General features: G+C 35.0%; 1 protein-coding gene across 4 annotated transcripts in view; it reads left to right on the top strand.

Moving 5' to 3' along the window:
• The window catches only part of SEPTIN7 (septin 7), a 73,518-nt gene that overhangs the window by 41,456 nt on the left and 19,771 nt on the right, over window positions 1-12,291 (top strand). For all 4 annotated transcript variants that reach the window (XM_045827767.1, XM_045827766.1, XM_045827768.1 and 1 more), the window contains exons 5-6: window positions 7,621-7,721; window positions 8,590-8,724. In XM_045827767.1, coding sequence (XP_045683723.1) covers window positions 7,621-7,721; window positions 8,590-8,724 — 236 coding nt within the window. The remainder of the gene's footprint in view (window positions 1-7,620; window positions 7,722-8,589; window positions 8,725-12,291) is intronic.

The following is a 12,291-nucleotide window of genomic DNA, read 5'->3' as shown; positions in this document are numbered from 1 at the left end:
GTGTCTCTTATTTTTCCCATTACGTGGCTGGAGACCTTCAGGAAAGACCTCGTATATCATACTGAAAGATGCAGTGTAGAAATCAGATCCCTGAGAAGTAATCGTGACATGACTATTTTATTTCTCCTATTTAAACCTTTTTTCTGTTTAGGAGTATTTTTGTATCCCTCATAGAGCATCAGATTTCAAATTACCTGCAAAAGTGTATTCTAAAAACTTGCTACTACTTTTGCTTATTTTATTTTGTGATCACTCTAGGCAAGAATTTAAACTTTTATTTTAAATTCTTACGTGAGGATATGTCTTACTGATTTTAGAGAGGAAGGGACAGGGCAAGAGAGAGAAACAGAGAAACATTGCTATGAGAGAGAAACATTGATTGGTTGCCTCTCATACACGCCCTGACTAGGGATCGAACCCACCATCTAAGTATGTGCCCTGACTGAGAATTGAACCCGCCACCTTTTGGTGTACGGGCTGATGCTGCAACCAGTTGAGCCACGCAGCCAGGGCTAAATGGGATAGTTTTTAATTTGAGGACCTCATTTTCACTTTACCTTGAGCAACATTTTTAAAAATGTAATTTTTTATTGCTATGTACATTGTATACTGACAGACACAAATTTAAGTAGAACTTGATGAATTTTTGTATGTATTTTTGTGTCCAGGTAACCACCACCCAGATAAAGATACATATTTCTAACACCCAGAAGGCTTCCTTGTGTCTGCTCTCATATTCAGTATCACACACACCCCTAAATAATACCTTTTTTACTTCTCTCTATGTAGATATTCTTGTTCATCTAAATATACTTTTCATGTCCGATTTCTTTCACTGAAGGTTATGTCTGTGGTATTCATGTTGCATAGCAGTAGTTTTTCATTGCTGTATAAGATTCCATTATAGGAATATATCATAGCATATTCTTTCTATTGTAGATGAGCATTTGGGTTTTCAGTGTTTGACTAATATGCACTGGGTCCGGCAGAAGTAATGCCTGCTTGAGTGTGGTTGGTAGGGTAATAGCATGGATGTGACAATTTATCATTTTAATTTGAAAATTTCACTTAAAATGTCATGTGGTGTCCTTGAGGGTGATGTTATATTACAAAGTTACATGCTTATGATTTTGTAATAAAAGATTTTAGAATAAAAGGGGACATTTTTTGTGCTGGGCTCTGTATATTATATGTATCTTTTGGTGGACATAGGCATTTATTTTTCTTATGAATATGTGTGCATGCACACACATAAAAGTATTTCATTGTTTCTTTTTCTTATTTCTTACATGATTGGACATGTCTTTTATATTCACTAAGTTCTCAGATATCATTGAAGTGTTTTGACCATCTTAACATTTTCAGTCTTTCCCTCCTGATCTGGAAGAGTTATTTATCTAGATAATGGTCCCTTACGTTTTAGAAGTTGCAGACAATTTCTTCCAGGGCTGTCTGTTAAAGTCATTGGGAAAGGCTCCCAATTTAATTTGTTAGAATTCTTTTCTCATTGGCCTATCTCCAGAATAATCCAGTCTAAACTCACTTTACCCTTCTTTAAGGTAATACTTTGACAGTGTCCTCTTTTATTGTGATTATTTTCTCGACTCTTCCTTTTTAAAAACGAAGGAGTAATTAGGGCTGAGAGTATCTCTAGTAAGATTTTTAAGGCAAAGGTCTGTGCACCACTGTTAAATCTCCCCCTTTTTGCCAAAAGTAAGAGTTACAGAATCTCTGAACTGAATTGATCCTGATTTAGAACCCCAGAGAAGTCGTATTTTCTGACTGCACCATGGAGGTATTCCTTGATAAACTGAAACAAGTTGAAGATCATTAAAACTCTCTCCCCACTTACCTAGGAGAGAACACAACTTGTTCCAAGTCATTCAGTGTAGTTAGAGAATAGAAAGTAATTTTCTTTTGCAGTGGATTGCGTCTTCACCAAGCCCAGTAATCTATCAGATGATCTGCTCTTCGACGCTCATAAATTCTCTCAGTAGAGAGCGGTCAGAAGTATTGTATCTCAGCCCAGACATAACCAGATCAGGAGAAGCATACAATCCTGAATTTCAAAAGGCAAATGTTTACAATTTCTCTGACCTGAAATAATTCTGAACACTTCCAACTGTTGGGGGCTGGGGGGGTGGGCGGAGGGAGAGGGAGAGATAGGAGGAGGAGAAAAGAAAAATCCTGTGATATGGCAAAATAGGGAGTGCAGTTTTAATACAGACCACCAGTTTCATCATCTCCTCCCTGAGAACTACTTACATAATTTTAAGATACATTTTTAAGACATATCTTAAAAAGAAATTCCTTTACAGTCACATTCTTAGAAGGAAGACAAAGTTGTCTACACTGAACAGGGAGATGATTCTGGGCTTCCTGTTATATACAAGGGATTCTGATTTGAGTGAAGTTTTCAGTGTTAGAAGTCTCTGAGATTGATTCCCACCTATCTTGGGCTTCGTGACCACAAGCTGTGCATTTCCCAGCGTGAGCTGACACTGTCATCCTCGAGTTCTTTAGACTAGTGGTTCTCAATCTTGAGTGTGCATTACTGTCACCCGGAAGGCTTGCTAAAACAGATTGCTTAGTCACTTACCCCAGAGTTTGCTATTTAGTGGGTTTGAGGTGGGGCCCAAGGAATTTGCATTTGTAGTAAGTTCCCAGACTAAGTGGGTGCTGGTCCGGGTACCGCACTTTGAGAACCACTGCTCTGTAGTGTTTCTGGCCTGCTACAACCTGCTTTCATCCTATCTCTGTGGGAAAGTCTAAGACAATGAACAGTTTTTCCTTAGTGTTTTTAGAATATTTCAAATTAAATGAAGTAGCATCGTGTTACTTCTCTTTATATATGTAAAATATGTGTATGTGTGCATGTATTTTCTCCAACAAGCTGATTAAAATGAAGCGATAGAAACAGTTGAACACTTGAGCTCCACTCTATGTTCCAACCTCAAATATTAACAATGTTTTTAAGAAAAATATTTTTATGTATGGTAGCAAGTTTCATGATTTTGTTATATTCAAAGATTTTTAAATCGTATTTCATGTCAGTGAAAGGTTGCCAACTATCTGCTAGGGAAAGGCTGCCCATTTTTCTGAGACTAAATCCATTTTAATTTCCGTTGTGAAATGATAGTATTAGATTTTTGTTTAGGTTCTTAGTTGGGAACCTTATATTGATTCCCTTTAAAACTTTTTTCCTTGGTTAGTGAAGTCCTTCCTGTAGATTACTACTGTAGGTTAATCCTGTTGATACTTCTCTGATTTTGGTGGTTTTTTTGAACCAGTCGGTCACAGAACAGATATTTGAGTGCTTGTTTTATACCAGGTTTTGCAGCTACAGTGATGATGATCACAGTCAAAATTCTTAAGCATCTTACAATCAAGTGAAGGACATAGCAAATATAATTTAGTGAGAAAGGTGCTGCTGTAAGGTGCTATAAAGGTGACCTTGGCAAGGCCGATTTCAGTGAAGTAGTAGGAACGGGGGGCAAGCTGGCAGTGGGTTGAAAAGTGCAGGTGGGAGAGCTGTGAAGGAAGGAATGAGAGGGAATACCTAGAGGTTGGGGGTAGGGGACTGAGAGAGTCGATTGATTTTTATTTCCAAAAAAGATCTGGGAGCGTTTATACGCTGTGCACAGTCTCTAAGGCATGAGAGGTTGGCGATACAGGGAAAATGGTCTAGACATTTGTCGAGATGGCTACGATGGAAAGGGATCAGCAGACCCCAGCACAGAAAGGAGACAGGCGAATGAGGTGCAGTGGTTCAGAGAGCAGAAGGCGCAACTAGAATCTTTAGACCAACTTCTCAGTAAACTAGTTCTGGGAGTTGATGAGAACAAAGTAGTCTTAAGGCCTAACTGTTCTACTGGTCATTGCTTCTTTTAGTTTCTTGTGGAACATATTGAAGTATTTAAGATGATGTTTGTCTTTTAAGCCATTAAATAATTAACATAGTTTTGTGTTAGAGCTAAATGAAGTGTCTCAGGCTTAGGATGTTGAAGTCTCTGCAGAGCTTTGGCTGTTAGGTGGAGGTCAGCTACTGATAGAAAATTCTAATCCTCTCCTCAAAATTTAATGCAATTAATTAAGTAACATTTTTTTAATTTACCATAAGAAATGGCTCTTAAACATTAGGTTAGAAAATTTTATTGTATCTAATAGTCTTTGAAAATGAAAAAAATGGAGCAGTATAAACATGGAAGGTTTGACTTTCCCCTCAGGTTGAAAAATGAAACAATATTAGAAAATAGTGCCTTGGATTTCTGGAACCTAGGAATCCAAAAGTGGCCTCGATAAATTAATTATACATAAACAATATAAGGACTTCGGTCATATTTTTCAGAGAGAAACAGAGCTGAAAATGCCCGATTCATTCCTTCAGTATTAAATTATGTGTTTAATCTTCGAGAGCTCTGAGTGATGCCATAAAATATGCTGATGTGACCTGCTGAAGTAAAGTGCATGGGAAAGTGGCCATTTGGAATAGATTTGTTAAGAAAAGTTTGAAATTCCTGGACTTGAACTGATTTGTTTTCCATGGATCCCATGAGGATACTTGCAGAATCAGATGATAGGATACAGTTGGATCCTGTGAAGGGCACTCGTTTACAGTTATGTTTTCTGGATTTCTTCCATCTGTTGCCGTTGTCTTTGTATTTGACCATGTATGGATACACAGAATTTCATAGGCCAGAAAAGAAAAGAAGCTTTATAAACAGATTCTTTAAAGTATGTAAGATATAGATCGTTGTTTTTCTTAACACATCAATTATCTTTATAAAATAAAAAGGAAACAAAGCTCTTAAAATTTAAGCTGTTAGTATGTGTAATTAATGTACAGTTTATTTCTAAAGGTAGAAATGGGTTTTGTTCAGTTACATAAGAGAACCAGAAATGGTTTGAAGTAAAATTGAGAGATGATTTATATGGAAAATTGTATTTTGGCATCAGTTTCTAGTATATAGTACTGTGTCATTTAAAAGAATTATTGGGTAAAAGGGTAGTGTGATTACTTTGGATATTTCTGCTTCAAGACAGTCCCCATAAATGAGTGACCTGTTTTTATGAAGGAGATGGAGATAAATTCACGATATATCCAGTCACTTGATTTGATCAAATAGCCCTTTTATTTTTATTTATTTATTTTTTTAAATATCTACTTTTTTTTTTTTTTAGATTTTATTTATTTTTAGAGAGGGAAGGGGGGGAGAGAGAGAGAGAGAGAGAGAGAGGGGCATCAATGTGCGGTTGCTGGGGGTTATGGCTTGCAACCCAGGAATGTACCCTGGCTGGGAATCGAACCTGGGACACCTTGGTTCCCAGCCCGCGCTCAATCCATTGAGCTACGCCAGCCAGGGGTTATTTTTATTTTTAAAAGATTTTTATTTATTTATTGTTAGAGTGAGGGGAAGGGAGGGTGTAAGATAGGGAGAGAAATGTAGGAGAAATAGTGATGTAAGAAAGAAACATCGATCTGCTGCCTCTCACACGTACACCACCTGGGGACCAAATCCTCAACCCAGGCATGTGCCCTTACCAGGAATCAAACTGTTGACTCTTCGCCCTGCGAGATGATGCCCAACCAATTGAGCCACACCAGCCAGGGCCAGGTCTTCTTTAAAAAGATGTAATTGACATATAACCAGATTGTCCTTTGACTAGAGGACCACCAGGTATATGAAATGTGAACTTCTTAAGTCACATGAAATAATATCACTTAAATGTGTTTTGTTTTTAGTTTTGATCATTTAACACTGATGAGTCTGACTACTTTCTCAGTAATTTTGCCTCCCTCATATGATTAGAGTAACCTGGTATCAGACAAGCTGTATTATCTTGGCCCTGTGGTATAAAACAGTGATTTCCCAAGTGACGATGTCATCCATCGTCAGTACTGAAGATGACCAAAAAAATATTAGAGCCCTTATTTTTTGATGTTACTTTTTTAATCTGCAGAGAAATTAATACTAATATTTAACATTCAGATTGCCAATTATATGTACTTGGTAGATAAATAAATATATTTGGGATGTCCAAATTTTTCGCTGAGAGTTTATACCAGGATTAGAACAGTCTAAAAGATAAGACCTTTGCCTCTTACCTGTCTAAACTTCTAGAGGCTCCTCCATGGACTTACATATCCAAATCGCAGGAAATGCTTTCAGCTTTAACACGATTCTTTTTTAACAGAATAACTTTAGACTGCTATAGACCTGCATTGTCCCATTTAGTAGTCACTAAGCCACATGTGGCTATTTAAATTTAAATTAATTAATATTAAATGAAATTAAACATTCCGTTCCTCAGTTACTCTGGTCACATTCCAAGTGCTAAGTAGCCACATGGGCCAGCGACTACTGTATTGGACAATGTAGATTTAGAACATTTCCACCATTCAAAGTTTTCTTGAATAATGCTGCTACAGACTTTCTTGCTCAGCAATCTTAGTTTCATCTCCTCAGTCTCTTTGTGCAGCTAGAATCTATAAGAAATGCCAAAAGAAAATGGAAAGACATCATCTCTAAAGGTACACCAAACTTCTTTTACCTGGAAATTAGTCATTTTTCCTTTCCTAACTCCATTAATCAACATAAAAAATTGAAGTTGCTTTTCACATGTCTGTGATTACAGTTTACCCTAAGTCTGGTAGTATTGTACTTAAGCTGTGCTGTATTACGGCACTTAACGCTCTTAAGTTTTAATATAATTCTTGTCTCTTATGTTAGCCTTTATGCATACCTGGAGGAGTCTGTAGTCTTAGTAAGCACTTGATATAAATGTACAGTGAATGTACTTTTCTGGTTAAATCAGTGTCGCTTTATCTGGCAGTAGCATATGCCCAAGGTGAATGATTTATACAGTCTGATACAGAGCTTGAGGTTACAGAAAATCTTAGATTGTAGAAAGAACTGTTGTTATCGTTTAAATCCGACATTCTTTTTCAAATAGAACCTTTCTCCAAACTTTACGGGGAACTGAAGATTTTAATCAGATAATTTATAGGGTTTAACCGTACCAGAATACATTTTTTTCAATGCCTGGACCTTTGCTGATTGCTTTGGCCTAAATGTGCAATATCACATTTAAAAAGAGAACTGGATCTTAGCCATCACATAAACACAAGTGTAAATAATTATGGACATACTGAGAAAGATTTGGGGATGGTAATAAGTTCACGTTAGTAATTGGTTTGGACCAAAGTAGATGGAGATAGTCCAGGAAAACATTTACGGTAAGTGGTACATTAGATGTACTTGTCTGCTTAATCACATTTAATCTGACTTACTGAATCATTTAAGAATATTCTTTGTATGTATTATTAGATGTGTATTTAGGTTATATAAGTACTATACAGCGTTAGTGATTGTTGCCATTTATCAGTTCCTTCTTTATACCAACTATGAGCCATAAACCTACTATTTTCATTATGCTCTTCTTTCAAGTAACCAGGACTTCTGATGTCCAAAATAACTGATTTTAAAAATGTGGGGGTGGGTAGATTTAGTCTGCAAAAAGCTTCTTGACTGGTTTTGATTCATCTCACTACCGCTTATCTTGTAGAAAAGCACAGGGGTAATGTTATGGTATTAATGTCTGTGCAAATTATTCTTACAGGTGGAACAATCCAAAGTTTTAATCAAAGAAGGTGGGGTTCAGTTGCTACTCACAATAGTTGATACCCCAGGATTTGGAGATGCAGTGGATAATAGTAATTGGTAAGAAGGGGATGTCATCACTGCTTTCCATTGCATTTGGGGTTCAGGGTATTTAGACGTCCTGTTTCACATTTTAAATTTCACACCTTAGCAAAGGCCACTAAACTTTAAATGGTAAGACTTGGGTTCATATACCAACTTTTCCACTTATTTGTCAATATTGCTTTACTTCTTTGAACTGATTTTCTCTTCTACAAAATGGAGATAATAACCTATCCTAGAGTTATTTTGAAGAAAATTCTAAAACTATATATATATATATATGAATTTAAAAACTTTTTTCCTCTACTATAATTTTATCCATTTGTATACATTATTTTCCGTCACATTCTAATTTCTTTCACATTCTGAATTTAGACCTTTGGTTTTCCATGTCATAGATGAAGAAAACATCCGTGACATTTTAGTTGGTAGTAATATCTTAGCATCTTATAAACAGTATTTAAATTTTTTTGTTTCACTTTTTTTAAAGTAAGTTTCTGTCAACTTTTAAAAATACCCAAGTAAGTTCATCATGAGGTTTGTATATTGTTTAATCTTTTCATTTAAAATGTAAAATGCTTTCAATATATAATTTTTCATACTGCAAATTGTCTTAGCATTGATATACTTATTGGTATAAATAATATAATAATTTAGCTATGTTTTGACTCAACAATTTTCTTTGATTCAGAAAGTTTAAAAATAATGAATAGAGATTTTTTTAACATAATTTATACCTCTTTTTAAGTCAGTATAGGTAAAATAATTACTGGTTAGAACGGTTTGTCAATTTAAAACTATTGATTTTGGCTTTTAACAAAGTCATCAGTTGTGCATTTATATGTGAAACTACAACTTAATTTTTTCATTTATCTGCATTCTCTAGCTGGCAGCCTGTTATCGACTACATTGACAGTAAATTTGAGGACTACCTAAATGCAGAGTCTCGAGTGAACAGACGTCAGATGCCTGATAACAGGGTGCAGTGTTGTCTATACTTCATTGCTCCTTCGGGACATGGGTCAGTACCTTGATGCTTTTGATGACCTTTTGTTTTTGTTTATTACTCAGCTTTGGGTTTATATTTTAGTAATCCTTCTCTGATACAAATTTAACTATTACCAGTTGTAAAGTCCTGAATTCCATGTAAAAATGGCTTATAAAAAAACCTTTTTAAGTCCTAGGTTAGCTAACAATGATTTTTACTTCTTAGTTTCTCGGGCATAAGGCTTTTTTACCTGCTTCCTGGAATGTTTCAATCATGGTTATGTCTCAGTGTGGCTAGTTTAGCTTACTTTTTGACTATGTCACTAATTGAACCACTCAATAAGGAGAAACAGCCATAACAATTACCTTAGATAATTCTAAGAAACCCCAAAGATATTATTTACAATAGATCTGCTAGAGGAGTTTACAGAACAACCAAAGTCTTCGTGTGCCATTTCTCTCTTCGCTAAATCTGTGTGCCTTCTCTTTCACCTTAGAGTCACATTGTGTATCATATCCTTAGTACCAACCTGCTTATCAGGGGTTAAGAACTAAATATGTAGACATTCATCTGGTATGATTGTTCTGTTTGCTTGTAAGACCAGTCTGCACTCCCTTTTTTGTTGTTTGTACTTCCTCTATCATTTTGAGTAGATATGTGTGTCTTGGCAACTGCAGATGTTTGTGATTACTCTTCTTTAGTCTTTTCCTTTGGGTAAATGACTTAACATGACTCAGTTACTCGGTTATTGTAACCCCACCATCTCTTCACCAGAGGGAACTGGACTGTTAATCAGACTCTACAGTCCGACACCCAGGTTACAGCAGCATGCACTGGTTCCTTCATAAAAGTCCCTTCTTTTCTATTTCCTGCTGCATTCTCCACCTTTTGCCCATTACAGCTGTCTAGGTTGAGCATGATCACTACCTAAAACCTTAATTATGTACTTTACCATTTTTTGCACTCAGATTGTAATGGTGCGAATATTTCTTTTATTTCTAATATTCATCTACAGTGAATAAAGCACAAAATTTATCTCATCTCAAGAGGCTTTAAAAAAGTAACCTCAAAAATACAACACACGCCCTGGCTGGTGTGGCTCGGTTGTAACATCATCATCCCTTAAACTGAAAGATTGAGGGTTCAATCCCTGGTCCGGCACATGCCTAGGTTGTGGGTTTGATCCCCTCCCAGTCAGGATGTGTGTGGAAGGCAACCAGTTGATGTCTGTCTGTCTGTCTGTCTCTCTGTGTCTCTAAAAGCAATGGAAGAAAATATCCTTACATGAGGATAAAAAAAATAGAACATGCTATATGGCTTTTTATTAAGAGTTCTTGTTAGCTTTTCACTGAATTTATATATTTTTTGATCATTTTGGTTTAACCGGCTAGAGCTTTTTCCTGGACACCAACAGAGTAATATCTTAATCTGCAGCTAAGTCAATAGAAATTGGTTAGTTTATATCCACTTTTATTATTTTAGGTCCTTTGGACTCTCTCCAAGATTTAGTAATTCTCATGAAATCACATTTCTTCTATTCCCCAGGGGAAAATATATTTCTTAAAATTGCATGGGAAATAAGATATTTTTAAGCAAAAATTTTTGATATGATTCAAATGATGCATAGTGGCTTTGGGCCATTTATTGTTTGTCACAAGGAATGGGAGTTTGAAATTTTTATTTCTGATGTATAAAAATATGCTTTTGAATAGTTTCTCAGCTTAACTATTTTTGGAAGTGGACCAAAGTTATGTCCATTTGTATGTGATATTCTGTATTGAGTGAAAGAATATGACACTGAATTTTATGTTGAAAGTTGCAAATTGCCTGTTCATTATAAACTAAAATTCCAGGCATTCTGATAGGTGAATCAGGGCCTTTCCATCTTTTATGGGTAGTCCCTGGATTTCTTTTTTAGTAAGATCCTATTTTTGGAGTAATTATAGATTGCTCCAGCATTGTATTTTCAGTGACCCCACCTCACCCTACCAAGTGTCATCAATGAACACACAGGATAATTTATGATTTCAGCAGTCGCTTCAGTTTTTTGTTCAGTTGTTGGTAATTGTTAGTAAAATAAAAAACTGACTTGGACTTGAATTTTAAAAAGGTGTTTTACCCTTTTAAATAGTTATTGCCACTTAAAATATCACACAGTGAGTTTTATATAAGGTTTTTTACTTATATACATATATGTATTTATTATAAATATTTGTCATTTGCCCTTTATTCATTTTTTTTGTTGTTGTAGGCCTTGAGGTTAAAGGCTTTTCCCTCTAATATGGGTTTATCTTCTATAAATTCTTAAAGGACTTTCCATTGTTTAAAAACAACATTTAAAAACTAAACTTGTGGGAAAACATGAAGTAGAACTAAATGGACAGAGGAAAAATTTCAAACAGAAAATAATCTACATGTGAACTAAATGTTTTTCGCTATTGACATTTTGTAAGCTCCTGAAATTTAAGTGCTAATTTTAAAGGGCACAAGGGTTTTATTGGGGCTTTTATAAAAATTTTACCTTTTTTCTGAAGTTTAATTTTTAAGCTGATTTAAATGTCCTAATTTTTTAAATGTCAAATGTTTTATATTTAAAAAATTGACTTTCCCAACTTCCTTGTCATGGTTAATTTTGAGGGTCTTTCTCTTAAAAAATTGCAATAATATAATAAACATTCAGAAAGTATTGTTTTACTTTTAAATGTGAAATCTTACTACCTTGGGTTTTGATTTTAATATATTAAATACTCTTAAGATTTATTAAAATTTTAATTACCCGGATTCTTTTCTGTCACTGGTTTAAGTAGGTGATGGTGATAGTAATTTTAATTTGTCATGAGTATAATCTGAAAAATGAACCATAAAAATGTAAAAATCTAAGATTGTTTGGACCATAGCTTTTATATTTAGTGTTGTATGAATGATTAATGAAAGTAAGCAAAACTTAAATATTTTTCACAGATGGATAGGCTCTTTCAGTTAGCACTAGTAGGCAAGGGTGCTGTTTGAATATAATATAGTGTTATCCCAGTCATACTTTTCAGTAGTGTTCCCTATTCTCTGAATGCCAATATCAAATTCCAATAGAATAGGAGGTAGCTAACTTACTGCCCTCTCCCCTCCTGAACCCTGTCTTTTGCCGGTCAGCATCACTACTACTAGGAGGTACAGTGTTATTTGTGAGTAAAAGGAATACCTCATTAGTCTTTGGGCCCCAGTCTTCTTTCTTTTTTCTTTCCTTCTGTCTCTCTTTCCCCCCTGCCCCCCCCCCCGACACACACACAGTAGTACTTTAAGAGAACTACGTATATTTATAAATATATTTATGTATTTTTATCTTTGTTTTAAAATATTAGTAAAAGTTATAATTAGATCTTTATTTCATTTTTCTCATGGTTTTATAGAAGTTAAAGAATACCACTTCAGAATATTTTTATGCAAAATATGTCCATTATCTTATATGCTGTTGTAGAATATTGATTTTTAGTCTACAGTATATTTTAGATGTGAGGAATATTTTTGGTTTTCATTTAGACTTCTTCAAGGACATAAGGAAGTCACAATAGTTTACTTTTTTGATCAGCAAATATTTGGGCACCT

This window comes from Phyllostomus hastatus, unplaced genomic scaffold (assembly GCF_019186645.2).
Source record: "Phyllostomus hastatus isolate PE091 unplaced genomic scaffold, TTU_PhHast_1.1 phas_scaffold_78, whole genome shotgun sequence".
Taxonomy (NCBI): Eukaryota; Metazoa; Chordata; class Mammalia; order Chiroptera; family Phyllostomidae; genus Phyllostomus; species Phyllostomus hastatus.
This window is presented reverse-complemented; position numbering and strand designations above follow the sequence as displayed.